The 16,465-nt window shown below is 42.4% G+C and overlaps 1 protein-coding gene across 2 annotated transcripts in view; it reads right to left on the bottom strand.

Annotated features, from left to right (window-relative positions):
- LOC134211403 (protein Smaug-like) overlaps positions 1 to 16,465 on the bottom strand; it is a 64,521-nt gene that overhangs the window by 9,175 nt on the left and 38,881 nt on the right. For both annotated transcript variants that reach the window (XM_062688216.1, XM_062688215.1), the window contains exons 3-4: positions 15,143 to 16,261; positions 5,345 to 6,044 (exon numbers count right to left, since the gene is read on the bottom strand). In XM_062688216.1, coding sequence (XP_062544200.1) covers positions 5,345 to 6,044; positions 15,143 to 16,005 — 1,563 coding nt within the window. In that variant the 5' untranslated portion in view covers positions 16,006 to 16,261. The remainder of the gene's footprint in view (positions 1 to 5,344; positions 6,045 to 15,142; positions 16,262 to 16,465) is intronic.

The following is a 16,465-nucleotide window of genomic DNA, read 5'->3' as shown; positions in this document are numbered from 1 at the left end:
CAAGTTTCCGTCAAAACAATTACGTCGTAGTCACAGCCAGGAAGAAAGAGTCCACCTTAGTACGGAGGCCGCGCACATTGTGGTAGTAGATGCGCAAGGCATGAGCAGGTAGTTCACCAGACGAAATGGATCCTCTGACCGGCCGGCAATTGTTAGAAACGTTCGATGATATGGCAGGCTGCTCGGGGTTGGAATCAGCGTCTACTGGCTGGATACTGGAAGTAACATATGTTACCGGAAGAGAATTGTTCGGGACGATATTGTACTTGCCTGCAATAACGGTTTGGAAGCCCTCCGTGCCAGACTCAATTACAGGACCGGGATGACTGCGGAGCGCTGGCTTCTTCTTCTTCTTATTGGCATTACGTCCCCACACTGGGACAGAGCCGCCTCGCAGCTTAGTGTTCATTAAGCACTTCCACAGTTATTAACTGCGAGGTTTCTAAGCCAGGTTACCATTTTTGCATTCGTATATCATGAGGCTAACACGATGATACTTTTATGCCCAGGGAAGTCGAGACAATTTCTAATCCGAAAATTGCCTAGACCGGCACCGGGAATCGAACCCAGCCACCCTCAGCATGGTCTTGCTTTGTAGCCGCGCGTCTTACCACACGGCTAAGGAGCGCTGGCTGGAGTGGCTCGATTGCAATGAGCGGATTGAGGGCGTCCATTAAGCTAGCAGGCTTGCATCCCGGTGAACAGTTGATTATTTGGATCCTAGACGTGTAGTTAAACGGCAGTTCGGACGGGAGAGTGGAATCATGGCTTCACTAAAAACCGGAGAACTTTCAGGCAGAAAAGCGTTCATTGATGGTTGGTACTTGCCGGAGAGAGGAGTACGGAAGCCCCCGTTTCCAATCCCAAACACAGGACCAGGACGGCTGATGATCGTAGGCAGAAAGGGCACAACTGTGTTGAGTGGATTAGGGGCTTCCTCTGTGCTTGTGGCACTCGTGCGTCCTGGAACGCGTACATAGGTTTGTAGTATCTTGTTGACTGAATGCAAAGGCTGGAATTTAGCTGGAGAAACGCTGGAAACGTTGGAAAAATCAGGGTGCGAGATGCTCGGTGATGAACTATACTTGTCTGTAGAAGGAGTTCGGAAGATCCCGTCTACCATCTCAAGCGTAGGGCCGGGACGACTGCTGGCCGCTGGCGGGAAAGGCGCGACTACGATGAGGGGGATAGGGACTTCCTTAAGGGTAAAGGCAATTGTGCGTCCCGAAGCAGAGCTGACGTTATCTATCATATCATTTATTCCACCAATATAATTTCGTCTATTGATGTGCTCAATGAATCGTCGGATAGTGCAGCAGGTCCTGGTTGCCAAAAATTTGCTCCGGATCTGTTGTCGTGAACTCCCGATAAACTACTCCTCTCGGCCACGTAGAAGTCGATAGAGCCTTGGACTTCAGGGCTTCATACCGACTTTGAACGAGACAAACGACAAAGTATTTATATCCCTTCCTTTAGCAACCAGTCGAATCACTTGAATGACATCTGACGCAAGGCGTTTCATGGCGAGAGCGCGAACTTGGTGTGTGGACACATCTCTCGCGATACGGGATAAATACAGCCAAAACTTCGGTTGATTAGGCGGAACAGTAGCTATCCCCATTCGGAATAGGTTCTGCGTTATCGATCGTGCTAAACAAACTCCTTCCCTTGGTTAACCTAGGATGGATGTCGGTGGGCTTAAAAGACTTCGGAGTGAATGAGCTAGAGTTTATCAGCTTGGCAAAGTTCGTCTTTATCTCGGTTTTCAGTTCGTCCATAATCTCCAACTTCAGGTTTTGCATAATATCGCTATGAGAATTCAGCGCATGCACTTGTCCGACATCATAAGCCGCCCGTGTCGTATTTCGGAAGCGCAAGTCATCCATCAGTTTAGTACACGAATAGCACATCCAGAATATTTGCATGTTTTTTATAACTTCCTCAAACGCATCCGCAGCAATACCATAACAACGGGGATGAAAAATGGCTTTACAGAAGCCTTGGCACTCAACTTGAATGTCACCGATCTCATTTGCACAGGAACTGCATACTAGAGACATTGTGTTCGAGGATGCGGACCTTGTCGTATGTTGCGCTTGAACTTTCGAACTCCAGACAACAGTACATACAGAAACTACTGTGATCGAGAGTACACAATTCGCACAATCGAGTCGACTTCGGATCACTTGTACCGTGATCGCAGTATATGTAGAGATGTCGTAAAATTCCGATTAATCGATTAGTAACTAATCGATTACTCTCGATCCTCGTCGATTACTGAATCGATTAATCGTTGGATAGTAATCGATACAAAATTAATCGATTATCACAACGATGAATCGATTAATCGAGGAAATCAATCCAATTGCGACATCCTTATGATGTCGTAAAATCCTGATTAATCGATTAGTAACTAATCGATTACTCTCGATTCCTCTCGATTATTGAATCGATTAATCGTTTGGTAATAATCGATTCAAAATTAATCGATTATCACAACGATGAATCGATTAATCGAAGTAATCGATTAATTTGCGACATCTCTAAGTATATGCAAAAGCAAAACACTTTTCTCGCCCGTCGATTGTTGATGAATTTTCAGTGATTCTTCACTGCACTAGTATCAGCGCTGGTAGCGACCGAAGCCACTCAAAATAGTGACTTTAGTGACCAAAGCTGACGAAAAAAAGGACCAAATAGTGACTTTCAGTTGCAGAAAAAGTGACCAAATAGTGACTTCCAATTTCAATTGCAAGTTGTATGAGACGAAATCTAGGGTTTTTGGGTCGAAGGAGAAATTTTTTTCGTAATTTGTGGCGGAAAACATGTTTCACTCACCACTCTTTTCTCTTAGAACGAAATCAGAAGCGAAACGAAAATCGTACTCGCTAACTTTTATCTACTCAGTGACTAAGTAAAATTGTTGCCCTCTCTTTTAACCCAACGGAAATTTTACTTAATATCAGTAAAAAGCAGGACAACTCAAAACTATGAGTAGTCTGTAAGCAAATCAAATTTTTACGCCACTGGAAGTGAGCGAAATATGGTTATCAATCTTAAGGACACTCCTCACGGAATCAAAATTTAAAAGTACTCGCGTTTTCAAGGGACCACTCGATACGGAAGCATCGCACAACTGTCATTTTTATAATTTCAGATTGGCTGCGTGGCAGCATACGTAAAATCATAAGAATGACAGTGACAGTACTTCGAAATTTAGATTCCGTGATGAGTGTCCTTAACACCCAATGAGCATAAATAAAAGGTGAGGAAGAAGACCAAATGCAAGTGTATTAGTGGATGATAGAAAATGTAAACAGCAAATGGTGACGTACTTATTTGCACGGCTTCTTATGGGAGCGCGTTCGAATGTAGTAGTGAAAGTTTTTTCGCCATACACGAAAGGCACGCACACAAAATATGGATTTCCATACCTTAGTATTTATTTTCATTGCTTAACACCTATTTTTCTTTCCTGAAAATTATTTCTCGGCGAAAATTTGCGTGAATGAGCAGCAGGTGTTCAGCTAATCCAATGATCGTAATTTACAGACGCTTAAAATCAATAACACAGAGATGTGTTTGCATCACACAAAACGGACCTAATGTGGAACATCCCCTAGATGAGCGACAGTTACACAGGCACAAAAATGCTTCGTACGGTCGTGATAACGGTCCTTTTCAACATGTAAACGTTTGTACAGATTCCTTGTTTCATGAGGAACCAAATACTGTTGAAAATATTGAAATCCAAGCTTCAATAAAACCACACGAGCTATTTTTGTGGCTGTGTAACTATCGCACATCTAGGGGATGTTCCGCATTAGGTCCGTTTTGTGTGATGCAAACACATCTCTGTGTTATTGATTTTAAGCGTGTGTAAATTACGATCATTGGATTAGCTGAACACCTACTTAAGAAAGATGCAGAGTACTCTACGATTTGTCATAGGTTCCACGGATGTTTTTGGAATTTTTAGTGAGACAGGAACAACAGTAGGATCGTTTTGGTAGAAAATGATACAAGCAAGATGAAGATTCATGTACATCGAGCCTGGGATTGAACGCTCAAAACGGACGCACGAATAACTGGGATGGAAAAAGGAATGTTTATTCTGCAACCACGTTTCTGTCGCAATACCCACATTGACATTATGGCGTTCCAAAAAGTCGAAAAATTCTAGCCTTTTGTTAAAAATCGATCTGCCATTCCAGTTAATCACACGCAAGATATCTGGATTAGGCATTGTATACGTACTTGATCATTAGCTCAGCTTGTTTCGGTAGCTTGACAAACGATCGAAGAGTTCTCTCGCCAAAGCTGAAAATTCGGACATGGTGAATAAATTCTAATTCTTTCCAGTTTGGTGCTGCAGCGACGCATTGAATTTGTCTGCGTCGCTGGAGCACTTACTGGAAAGGGTCGCCAGCGACCAGCGACGTTTCAGTCAAGCGACGTAGTTGAGACAAGTTCATACATGTTCTTGATTTTATCTGCATCGACAATATTGTTTCGAAGGCATCTTCGCAGTTGGGTTTTCTTTTCCGATTTGCTAAGAAATTCCGGGATATGTACGGTTCAAAATCATTGTTTTGCCACTGTTCGACCAATATTATGGAATATTCCTCGCTCGTTTGGTCCCCGTATTATCAGACCGAAATTCAGCGACATTTAAGATGGAGAGATCCAGTCAACCTCCCCAGCTATAATTACCGTTGTTGCATGCTTATCAATCTCGATTCGCTTGAGGCAAGCCGTAATGTGGCTAAAGCTTGCTTCATCGACGACCTTTTACAAGCAGACATCGACTGCCCTACACTGCTTAGCATGCTAGACATCAACACACGCCGCCGTAACTTCCGATCACACTCGTTCTTCAATCTTCCTGCATCCAGAACTAACTATGAGCAACACGAGCCCATACATATATTTAGAAGCTTTCGACCGAGTGCTAATTTGTATGGTCAAAGCTCATTTGTTTGTGATTGTAGGCCATTGTAATTTATTGTCATAACGGAAGCCTACATGTTATCCCATATTTTAGGTCAAGGAAAAACACTTGTATTAAATCAAATGATTCAAGAAAAATTGAGAAGGAAATTAAGGGAAAAAACGCCTAAAGTGCTGAGCACCTATGAGCATTTATTCGAAAAAAAATTCTGATTATATGGCCAAATTTCCACATAGTAACTGATAATTTATGAAATTTGACAAAATTATGTGAAAAAGTGTGAAGTTGTTAGTTTAAAAACCGAAAATAACATCTGCACTGGCGGAAATACCCATTAGTCAGGATGTCTTTGGCCTGAAACAATAGTCTTTTGTAACTCTTTTGCATACTAACCGGCACGAATTCCTTGATCGACACATTCTCCACGCTACCGATACCCCGAACGGCACTGCCGGAATTCCCATTGCCATCCCCGATCACGGTGGTGCTGCTTCCGCTTCCACTGCTCACGCCGCCGCCACCACCATCCTCCTGCTGTTTGCCTACCACATCCGTGCACCAGTCCAAATTGGCCAGCAGTTTGGTGGTCTTCAGCAGCTGCGAGGAAGTGCTATCGAGACAGGAACTAGAGCTGGAACTGCTGCTGCCGGCTTGGCTGAGACTCTGCTGCGACTTGGACAGCAGCGACGAGCTCGACGAGATGCAAACCGACGGGCGCGCCTGCTGTTGCTGAGGAAGCTGGTTGCAGCTTCCGGTGTTGATACTATTACTGTTCTGGTGGTGTGGATTGTGGCTGTTGTGATGGTGGTGTTGCTGTGGCTGCTGCTGTGTCGGCATCTGTGGCCATGGGCCTGTTGCGAGGAATTGACTGCTGCTGGTTTTGCAGGCCAAATTTTGGTTGGATCCACCAACGATTTGTTGCTGTTGCGATGCAGAAGGATGGATGAAGTAGGTGCTATTGCTGTTGACCATCTTGGTTGGATTTTTGTTGCTGTTGGCGGCGGTGGCAGTTGCTGCCGATGAGGCCAGCGTTGTCGGAATGTAGGAGGTGGCGATGTGTTCCTCCAGATGGCGCAGCCAGTAGCTTAGAGATCTGGAAGGATAGGGGGAGACATGGAAGGATTATTAATGAATCGTTTAGGACGAGAAAATACACGTAAATAATCGAGTAGTAATGATTGTGGGTTAACATCAATGTGCGAGAAAGGTAGAATACCGATAAAATAATGTAGATAGGGGTAGTTCATATATATTAAATGAATGTTAGAGACAGCAGAATTAGGTGAAACTATCAACATGCTTTCTGATGCACTCCGCAGAAGTGGGTATTAGCCTATGGATGACGACGATAGTTGCCGAAGTAAATGTACTTACAAGGAAATTCAAGTGAGATACAACTGATCTGCATCTGAAGCATCGGAAAACAGAGCTTTAAAATGATACCTTGGTGCAGGGATGCATTTGAGCCCACGGAGCACTCTCTGAATTATGTCTACTTTTATATCATAATTGACACTTTGCTTGACCGACGACATTATTATTATGCAATGACGGACAAAACAGTGAAACCATAGTCTTTCAAATTGAATTGAGCACGAGCATGAACATGATGACCTGCAGTTCGTAGTTGCTACTCCGTAATTGACCAGAACAATCGGAATTGCACAGCCCCAGTAACATTTTGGTTTTATGCAGGTTTTATGGAAGTCATGAAGAGCAAATTATGGTTTTGAAGACCATTATAAAACCAAAAAAATCAGTCTGAGAAAAATACATGTAAGAAAAAAATCGGGTATATCGAAAGTGAGAACGTTGGTGACCTGCCCTAATTCCGTGCATCGCCTAATACCGTGGTTTTCATCCAACCATTCATAAAACCTAGCTATCATGGGCATCGTATTATTTGATGAAATGTTCAAACATATTATGTTTGAAAATTTCACCAAATAATGTGATGTCCGTGATAGCTAGGTTTTATGAATGGTTGGATGAAAACCACGGTATTGGGCTATGCGCGGAATTAGGGCAGGTCACGGTAGAGAATTGGCTCAACACTGATCCTTGGGGCAATTCAAAAGGAATGTTGTGAATTTTTTTTCGTTTACTGCCAACGTGAGGGTCCGGTTCGAAATTACTGGATGATCTTAACTAGGCAGAGCTGCAGATTCGACCGGAAGAGCTTGCACACGTCGACGGCAGGCCGCCATACGAAGATGTATGCTTTTTCAGCATCGAGGAGAATCACGCCAGTCGATTTGTCTGTTAGGAATCCACGCTGCTATATGCGAGCGAGTTGGTGCACCGTTGCTCGAGTGGAATTACTTCCCTGTGATTTGTGAATGACCTGTCTCCAGGCGATATTACAATTTCGAGGTCTTATCGATCAGTAGTTTAAGATTTTGTTTCAAACGATCAGACCCTTCCATGACAGGTGTTCAAAATTCCGTCCTGTCCGAGAGATTATCTATTTTTCAGCGTGCAGTGATTGACTTCATCACTTTCGGTTTTACCAGAGTAGCATTAGATACGGAAAAGCTTGCATTACGAATTAGATTAAATGCATTTTCCACGGCGACCGAAGTTCCAGAATCGCCCGGCTTTGCATTGTTGTGAGCAGTATTCAAAACTGTAGCGAATGCTTTGGCTTTCTGTGATGGGCCTAATAAGAGATTATTGTTGACGTTTAGCGGGGGATTATGCCTTACCGAGTTCTGGAGGTTGCAACTTCCAGATCTTCATGATCGTATACGTTCCGGAGCGTATATGTTGAACTGATGTAAAATTTCTGGAGAGTCTATGAATCCAGTCAATAATTTCGTAGTGAAAATGATTATAATTAGGAGTCGGTTTTCCAAAGTATCATTTTTTTTTAATCTGTAACGATCCGCATACGGGGTTAAATTCACCAGATCGCGCCAAGGTAAGTGTCTCAAGACACGACGAACAAATTTATTCAGCACGGGCTCAATTCTGTCGATCCAATATGCCTGAGGTGAAACAACCCGAACGGAGAAGTGCCTGCCAATTTACGTTAAAGGGAATCCCACTAATCTACGTCCGTGCTACGGAAACGCATATCTACAGACAACCTCAAGCGCACACTCAAACTTTGCACCGATGGGCTCAAGCTTATGGCAGACACGAAACTTCACCACTACAGAGTGGTGGAGATTCTTCAGAAAGGAAAACACACTCATGACATTCCAAACGACCAACCGCTGAAGGTAGTTCTACGAGAACTGGATGATATGAATATCAAAGAGCTGGCAATGTTACTGGTGGAGTCCGGTCTGCGACTCACGTGTTTGTTCAAAATCACCCGCCAGGATACCTCCCGAAAATATCGAGACCAGCTTCACCTGGTTTCAGGGTTTCGACTTTTCGTTTCAATGAGACCAAAGCAAGCGTTTTCGGGCCAAGGGAAAATCTTGTTTCGTTGTTTATGTTGAGGATCATCTTTCACCCATCAATCTTTTCTCTAGAATTATCATTGGAAGATGAACGAAAATCTTGCCTATTAGAAAATCCTTTTTCGTTTCATTACTTTCATCTCTCACTCACTTTTCGCGAGAATTATCGCAGAATAATTACAAAATTGTATGGCCACGCCGGGATTCGAACCCAGAATAGTAACAATAATAGCTGTGGAGATGCGCTTACTTTAGCCACACCACTACGCTATCTGTATGAAAGCGTTAAGTTATTTGTTCCACATAAGCTACTACCATTTGCATTGATGATGCCACAAAAAGACTCGAATATGAAAGAAAAAGAGCAAACCAACGTTTAGCGGCAATCGAAGTGAGCGAAAAATTGTTATCACTCTCCAGGCTGTTTTTCTTTCCCGAAAAGCGAAAACTTTCGTGAGGGAAAATCATGTGCTCCTGAGATTGAGTGAGCATTATGAACCCTGCCTGGTTTACATGGTCAACGGATCCGTCTCGATGAAGGATCTTCAGAAAATCAAAACCACTGACAGCATCATTGTCGAGTGGCTACAGACCAGTCCACCGTGATGTGACTCAATGCATGAGGTGCTCCAACTTCGGCCATGGCACGAGAAACTGCCACCTGGCCCATCCGTGCAACAATTGTGGCTAAGCACACGAAGATCGCGCATGCAACCACAACATCCTGGCATCAATCACCCCAATAACGCAAGAAAATCTCCAATGTACAAACTGCGGAAATAATCATCGGGCCTCTTCGAGGGGCTGTCCGAAGCGGGTAGGATTCATTGAACTTCGGAAGAAAGCGAGTGCGAAAAATCAGCCGAGAAGACGACAACCGCCGGCATTACCGTTGACATTCAGTTTGTTATTATTTATTTATTTGTCAGATATGCATCTGATTTTTACCGGCTTTTGGTATGGAGACTACTTTGATTTCTTTCAGCTGCTGCTGTTTTCCCATTTTTCGGTATCCATGATGTTGTAATTGCAAACAGGTCCTGAAGTGAAGGCTACTTCTACGTCTACGTTGTTTGGGCCAAAGTGCATGTCCATGAAGCGCTCAGCCATTGTAGCATCCTCTTGTACTAGTTTATTCTCTTTTCTAATATTCTTTCCTGTTAATCTGCCGATCCTGTTCCACAGTTCCTTAGAACTTGTCTGTGGGTCAATGCTATTTGCAAAATCCTTGATCGATTCTTGTATACCTTCTTTTTTGAGTCTGGTGAATATAGCTGTCATTTTCTTCACTGTAATAGCATTTTCTAACGAACTATTTACGTTGAAGTTCTTTAGTGCTTCGTTTTTATTTTTCCATGCTTCTTCGACATGTTTGTTCCACCAAACCTTCGGAGTATATTCGTTGTTTTTGGTATTTTTTTTTTGTTATTCTCCTGATTTGGTCTCTTAATTCATCTGTACCTTGGCCTTCAGTGAAGTCCAATTTTGATATTTCTTCGTTTATCTTTTTCTTGTTAACAAACTGCTTCTTCCTTTGGTTTCCTCCTATGCTTTGTGGCAGGACTTGCCTCTCCTTCTCCAAATACTTGAGCTGAACACAGACTTATGTCGATTGCTGTTGATGATCGATTTTGATCCAGTGGAACATACGTTTTACTTCCATCGTTTGGAATGAGGAAGTTCGAGTTGTTAATTGTTTTCATTAGTTCCTCTCCTTTCCTATCACATTTGATTTTTTTTTAACTGATTTTATTTGCTAATTATCTAATACATGCATTCATCTCTTAGACTAGGTGTTCCGTGATTTCTTAACACTATCATCCTTATTTGCTATGTTACTTAGTTATTATTAATTCATTTTAATTGCCTCTGGCAGTTAGAATATTTCCTCTGGTTGAATTGAACCATGTAGGAATTACAATATCACATTTGTTGTTTCCCCACACTATGTGATGGCAGTTGAAGTTTCCTCCTATCAGTGCTGTCCAATGAGAGCTTGAAGTAGCTCGAAGTTTCTCCCTCTCCTGCTCATGCCCATTTGTTGACAACAAAGAACGAGCAGGACGGGAACAACTTCGAGCTACTTCGAGCTACTCATTGAACAGCACTAATTGACCCTGTTATGTGGTTGCAATTGCAAAAATAAACTATCTAGGTTGGATTCCAATTGAAAGATTTCTATATTGGTTATATATTCTATATCTGATTCAATTTGAACATCAACTGTAACATAGTTGTAACTGGTATTAAGAAGTATTGCGGCTACTCCGTAGCCATCTTGCCTTGACTTGAAGCGACCGTGGTAACGTGAAATGCGATATTTCCTATCTAGCTCTTCTCCTGGATTTGTCCATGTTTCTGCCAATAATAAATACTATGTCGTGATTCTTTTCGTTTAAGATTCTTTGTAGTTCTTGCTTATTTTTCTGAATACTTTGTACATTGTATTGTAATATTTTTATTGTCTGACTTGATTTAAATGTATATTAGGGATTGTAACTATTTACCTGTGCTGTTGCTTTTTCTTTGTTCATTCATTTCTTCATCTTCTTGCAGGCTTCGCTCACTTCTAGTGGTTGTGTTACCTGCCGGTGTGGAAGTTCTTTTTATTTGAATTTTGCTGGCTGTTGAATCCTGCTGTTTCGCTGTTTCGCTGCTGCTGCTGAACGGATTTCCTCCTTCCATTTCTCCGCTTCGGAAACCTTGTACTTGTTGAACAGTGCTATTCCATCAGTGGAAGCTCCTTCTGTCGTCTTCTTCGCCTTGAATACTTGTACTTCATCGTTAGTCGCACATTTGGTCATGATTCACGTTGGACATCAGACTTTTTCTGGTCGGCTGTTTCCATTTGAATGTTCCGGCTGTCATCGTGGCAAACGATTCTGCCGGTGTGGGATCTTCAGCTCCTTCCAGCGATGCCTCGTAACAGTTTTGCGTCAAAATGGGAAACTGCTGGGAAACGGTGACTTCGATGAACGTCAGATTACTCCGGGCCATGATGGACTGGATGTTGTTCTGTCTTTTTCTTTCGGGACATGTTACGTCTTCCGTGGAGTGATTTGTGCGGCAGTGAAAGCATATTTTAGCATTCTGGCATAATTGTGCTTCAGCTGGATTATCGTGAAAAGGAGCGCAGTTTCGGCAACGTTGCTTACTTCGAAAGTTTTCGGTACGGTGGCTGTACCTGAGGCAGTTCAGGCAGAGTACTGTCTTTCGATAGAATGCTCCGATTTTCATTGAGCAACAAAACAGTTTGATCAATGAGGGGATCTTTTTCGATCGAAATTTGATGCGTACTCTTTGCGTTGGTTCTCTGACACCGTTATTGTAGAGTGTTAGTCGCTTCACTCCTCGCACTGGCACTTCGCAGACAATACCTTGCGCAATCTCGTCTTCCGTCATATCCAGCGGTATTCCAGCCAGTACTCCGTTAACTGTAACCAGATGTTTGGGTAGGTACGCTCTGTAGTTTCGTTGTCTGAAGTCTGTATCCATTGTTAGACGATTAGCCAGCTGATAGTTATTCAAATAAACCATCACCTTATTTCGCCCCGCCTGTTGGACCTCGGTAATGTGACCTTTGGACACGATCATTCGCTGTAACACCTGTGCCAAAAACAGCTTGTTAATTCGAACCTCTCCTCCCTTGTTGTTGCTTAACTCTACCATTACTCTGTAGGGTCCATCGTCTTGTTTCGTGTATTGAAAGTTCTCTTGCGTTCCTCCATAGTTGTTCTCCCTTCCGTTAATATGGTTGTCTTTTTCATTACCCGCCATCTTGAATTCTTCGTATATTCTCCTTTTCTTTGTCTCGCTCATTTTCTGTTGTACGCACTTCGTGTGGCCTTTCACTATGGCGTCGGCACCGGAGCTGAAAAATCACTGAACTAGGCTTCTGAATTGCTATTTTCAAAATTTTCTTTTTCACTTTACTTGAGTGTTAATTTTCTCAACAAACGCCGTTTAATCTTCCGAAAAACGTGCTTTTCACGAAAATAAAAAATAAAAACATACTCGTCATCGATAAAAAAACACAGCTGATCGCTTCGGATCTCTAACTCAATAGTTAATCAGTGGCCTGTTCCTCCAACAGGATTTCGCCAACAGTAAGACAAAAAACTTTCTTCCGAAGAGAGTCCTCTTTACACCACGAAGCAACTGGTGCCCATATTCCATCAACTGGTGGCGAAACTACGAAGCTGCAAGTCACGGATTGACCAGATCTATACGCTGGGTTTTTTCGTTTATCGAAAATACTTTTTAGTCTGAATCTTGTAATGCCTCTCTTCCATAACAGGCAGTCCTTAGGACAGTAGTAATAAGTAGGTAGGTTATCAAATTAACTACCGTCATCGGAGGTGACAATGGGTCAAATGGTGGTGAGAATGGGTCACTGTTTCAACTACTTAGAGTGCATGTAGAATAGATTGAATGTATCTAAGTGCAAGAAGACTAAAATATAAGAGATCTTTTTGAACGATTTTGCTCTACGACCTCCAGACTGCCGGTGAGATCGATGACCCATTCTCACCCCCAGACCCATTGTCACCACCGATGGCGGTAATTCAAAAACAATGCTCGCACAATGAACAAAATATTAAACTAGTTGCATACACACCCAAAAAACTGATATTTTATACAAAACAATCAGACAAGAGCTGTAAAGCCCAAAGGCTGAGACACTCAAAATGTACATTAGTTTATAAGAAAACATTTGATAAAAAATAAAAAATAAAGGATTTGAAAGAAAAACTGAAGCATGGTTCAAGGATTCATCAAGGTAAGTGATTTATTATCATTATTGTATTTATTAGCGAAACTTCCCGTCTTTGGCCGGCTTATCTCGTTAAAGTGATGTAGTCCATGCCACATTTATCAATAGGAACAAGCCTTAGATTGAACCCAAAGTCTTCAGAATTTTCTCGAAAAATCCTTTAGAACTTCATCGGAAAATTCTTCAAAATTTGCTCGAGTTATTATTTGCACTTTTTTTTGGGAAATTCTTTGTAATTCTTCGGATTTTTTTTTTTAAACTTCTACGAAAAATTATACGGAATTTTCTCGGGAAATTCTTCTGGCACGTAGCCAGTAACTCGGTGAAAATGCTTCTCAACAACGATCCGACGGGCGCAAGAAGGCGGGGTGCGCCGTGAGCAAGATGGATCGATCAGGTGGAGTATGATTTACGGACCCTCCGTAGACTGCGTGGCTGGCGACGCACAGCGGGACCGAGCTGAATGGAGACGACTGTTATGTACTGCAGAGGCCACCCAGGCCTTAGACTAATTAAATAAAAATAATTGATGTGACCATTGCCCTTAGCCGTAGTTTTTGAGGGCGACCAGTGCTTACACATGTCCGGTTACACGCAGCATTGAAAACAAATATTTACGATCTTCCCAACATTGTAACAACATCTTATTGTGTTTCTTGTTCTTTCACCAAATCTTGGATCCAGGCTCGTTGTGTTTTCGTATAGTAAAATATTCACCCCATGGCCTCAAATAATTTCTAAAATAAACAAATAAAACCACTTCTCGCGCTTAGTTTCATAGGGGCGTAACTGTATTGATCGATTTCTCTTAAACGATTTTAAAGTTTATTAATAACTCAATTGTTTCAAAAGCTACAACCGTGATTATTGATTCTGGTGCAAGATACAATCATCCTTTATCACACCAATGCATTGAATAGTCGACAAACTAGCGCAATTCGGTACAATAATTAAAAGAAAACATCGACGAAAAGAAATCGATCAATACAGTTACGCCCCTATGAAACTAAGCGCGAGTCTTTATCCATGTTAGGCGTTATAATAAGAATGTTACATATCTGAAATAAGCATCTTACTCTAAGGAAAATGGTGATTAATGGCACATTATTAATGAAATTATGACACTGATCTTGTTATTTTGGTGCACGATTTAATTCCTATTCGCATTTACCGATGCGTCCTGTTTAGAATGTTTTTTCAGGCAACAATGAGTGTTGAGTGCAATTAAGATTAGTTAGATATTTTGTTATTGGTTAATGTTTTGTCCGTCACTGCATGTAACTGTGAGAAAATGAAGGTAGCTCACAGCAAACTGAGAAGAAATTCTTAAAACAATTAGAATAACAACAGTTATATCCAACAGAGGCCCCTCCTCCGACAAAGGCTGTAAAACCAGCTAAATTTGCATTTACAGTAATTTTGTATGACTGAAGAATAAACTATTCAGTAAGTTAAAATTGATTTTAGGCCGATCAAAAAGTATAAAGATGAATCACCCATGTCCTTATTGGTTTTATGTTTGAACAATTTCAAAATTTTGTGTGAACCACACAATGCGTGAGAATCCTTTTCCTCATACATAACTTGGATTGATGGCTCCGTATGCTTCAGATTCCTTACTAGCTCGTGACTACGACAAAAGTCTTGTAAATATTATAAGAGTAATAACGCACATTTATTTTTATCCTATTAGACCATTTTTCTACATTAAAGTTCAACTATGATTCAAATGCCTAATTGAGGGTGATGTGCTGAGTTGACCAACAAAACGATAGACATAAACATAAACCACCCAAGCAGGTGAAAAGAAAAACAGATGACGGCGAATCTGATGATGAAGATGATGCTGATGATGACTGACGGTGATGACATTTTAGGGTGGGTGCAAACGGAAACGAATAAGCGAGTAGCAACCGGCCCTCCAATAACACACAAGAAACAACACCAATGCCACCGGAGCGAGAACACACAGACACAGAGTACACACATACAGAGAGCATGGCTTACCTTCTATCGTCATTGTTAACGGCCGGATGTATCAGCAGGTAGGACAATATGTGCTGCACCAGCTCGGTGGGCACGGTCTGCTGGCAGGCGTCCTCGACCGCGGCCGGTATCAGCGACATGTACACACTCTTCACGTCGTCGTTGCCCGGCTTGAGCAGCGGCAGGTACGTCAACATGTCGTTCAAAATGTCCTTCTTGGTTTCGACCGTTTTAGTTTTGCTGTTACTAATGGGAGAGACCTTACTGCTCTGATGGTGGTGGTGCTCTTGTGTTTTGCCGGCGGTCAATAGACCGTTCGATGAGGCCGCAGACGAGGACGAAGACGGCGGAAGCAGGGACGTTGTATGGGACGACAATGACGAAACACTGGACACCCCGGACGTGGACGAACAGGACGAGGAACTGGTTGAGGAAAGATCAAAGGTAGAATTTTTCTTCTCCGATTCGCAGCCCGAGTCGGAGATGGTCAGATTATTGTTGGCAATGCTGGTGTTGTTGTTGTTGTTGTGGTTATGGAGGGTGGCGTTCATATCCCCAGCACCGCCCCCACCAACGCAGCATGCAGAGGAGGTGGTTGTGGTACCGGTGCTGGTGGTAGTTTGATACCGTTGGACAAGCTTATTCAGAAAGTTGGCATTGTTGGCATGCGTTTCCAGTAGCTGCAGCTTGCTTTGCGAGCTGTAGTTCTGGGCAAGGTTGTAATCGATCGATAGCTGCAGGAACTTTAAATTGGCAAATGGAACACGCTTCAGCAAAGCATAGAGAACCACCGTCCGCTCGCAGTCGTTCCACTGCTCGAAGAACGATGTCACGGTACCGACCTGCTCGCAAAATAGCAACTGATTTCCACCGGGGAATTTCATTTCGTTTGTTTTATGATTTGATAATTGTTCCACACTTGTTATTTATGTCAAAAGGATACCTTCGAGGAGCGGGCGGGCGGCAATATGGAACAGGTCCCCACACGGTTTTGCTGCACCAAACCGGATGCCGGTATCGATTGGTGCAATCGTGTGCTTCAACAAAGTCGCATCTGGTAGCAGTCAGGTTTGTTGGCTTTTCTATCGAGTTTTCAGTTTATTTCTGGTCTGGTCTGGTTCTTGATTTGCCAACTACCAGCTGCAAAGATAGAGAACAAGAGAGAGAAACAGAGAATAATTGAGTATGAAGTGCAACCGAAATGTTGGTGGAAAATAGATAGAAGCCGTTTTATCTTTGAACATCCTCTGATTAGATTATCAGAAATTCAAAACCAAACCACGGTATCTATTATAACATAATTTCTGCAGGCTAGGGCAGTAGTAAATAACTTCATCGGAGGTG

The sequence above is a fragment of the Armigeres subalbatus genome, chromosome 2, assembly GCF_024139115.2.
Source record: "Armigeres subalbatus isolate Guangzhou_Male chromosome 2, GZ_Asu_2, whole genome shotgun sequence".
Classification (NCBI taxonomy): domain Eukaryota; kingdom Metazoa; phylum Arthropoda; class Insecta; order Diptera; family Culicidae; genus Armigeres; species Armigeres subalbatus.
The sequence above is the reverse complement of the archived record's forward strand: the minus strand, read 5'-3'. Positions and strand labels throughout refer to the sequence as shown.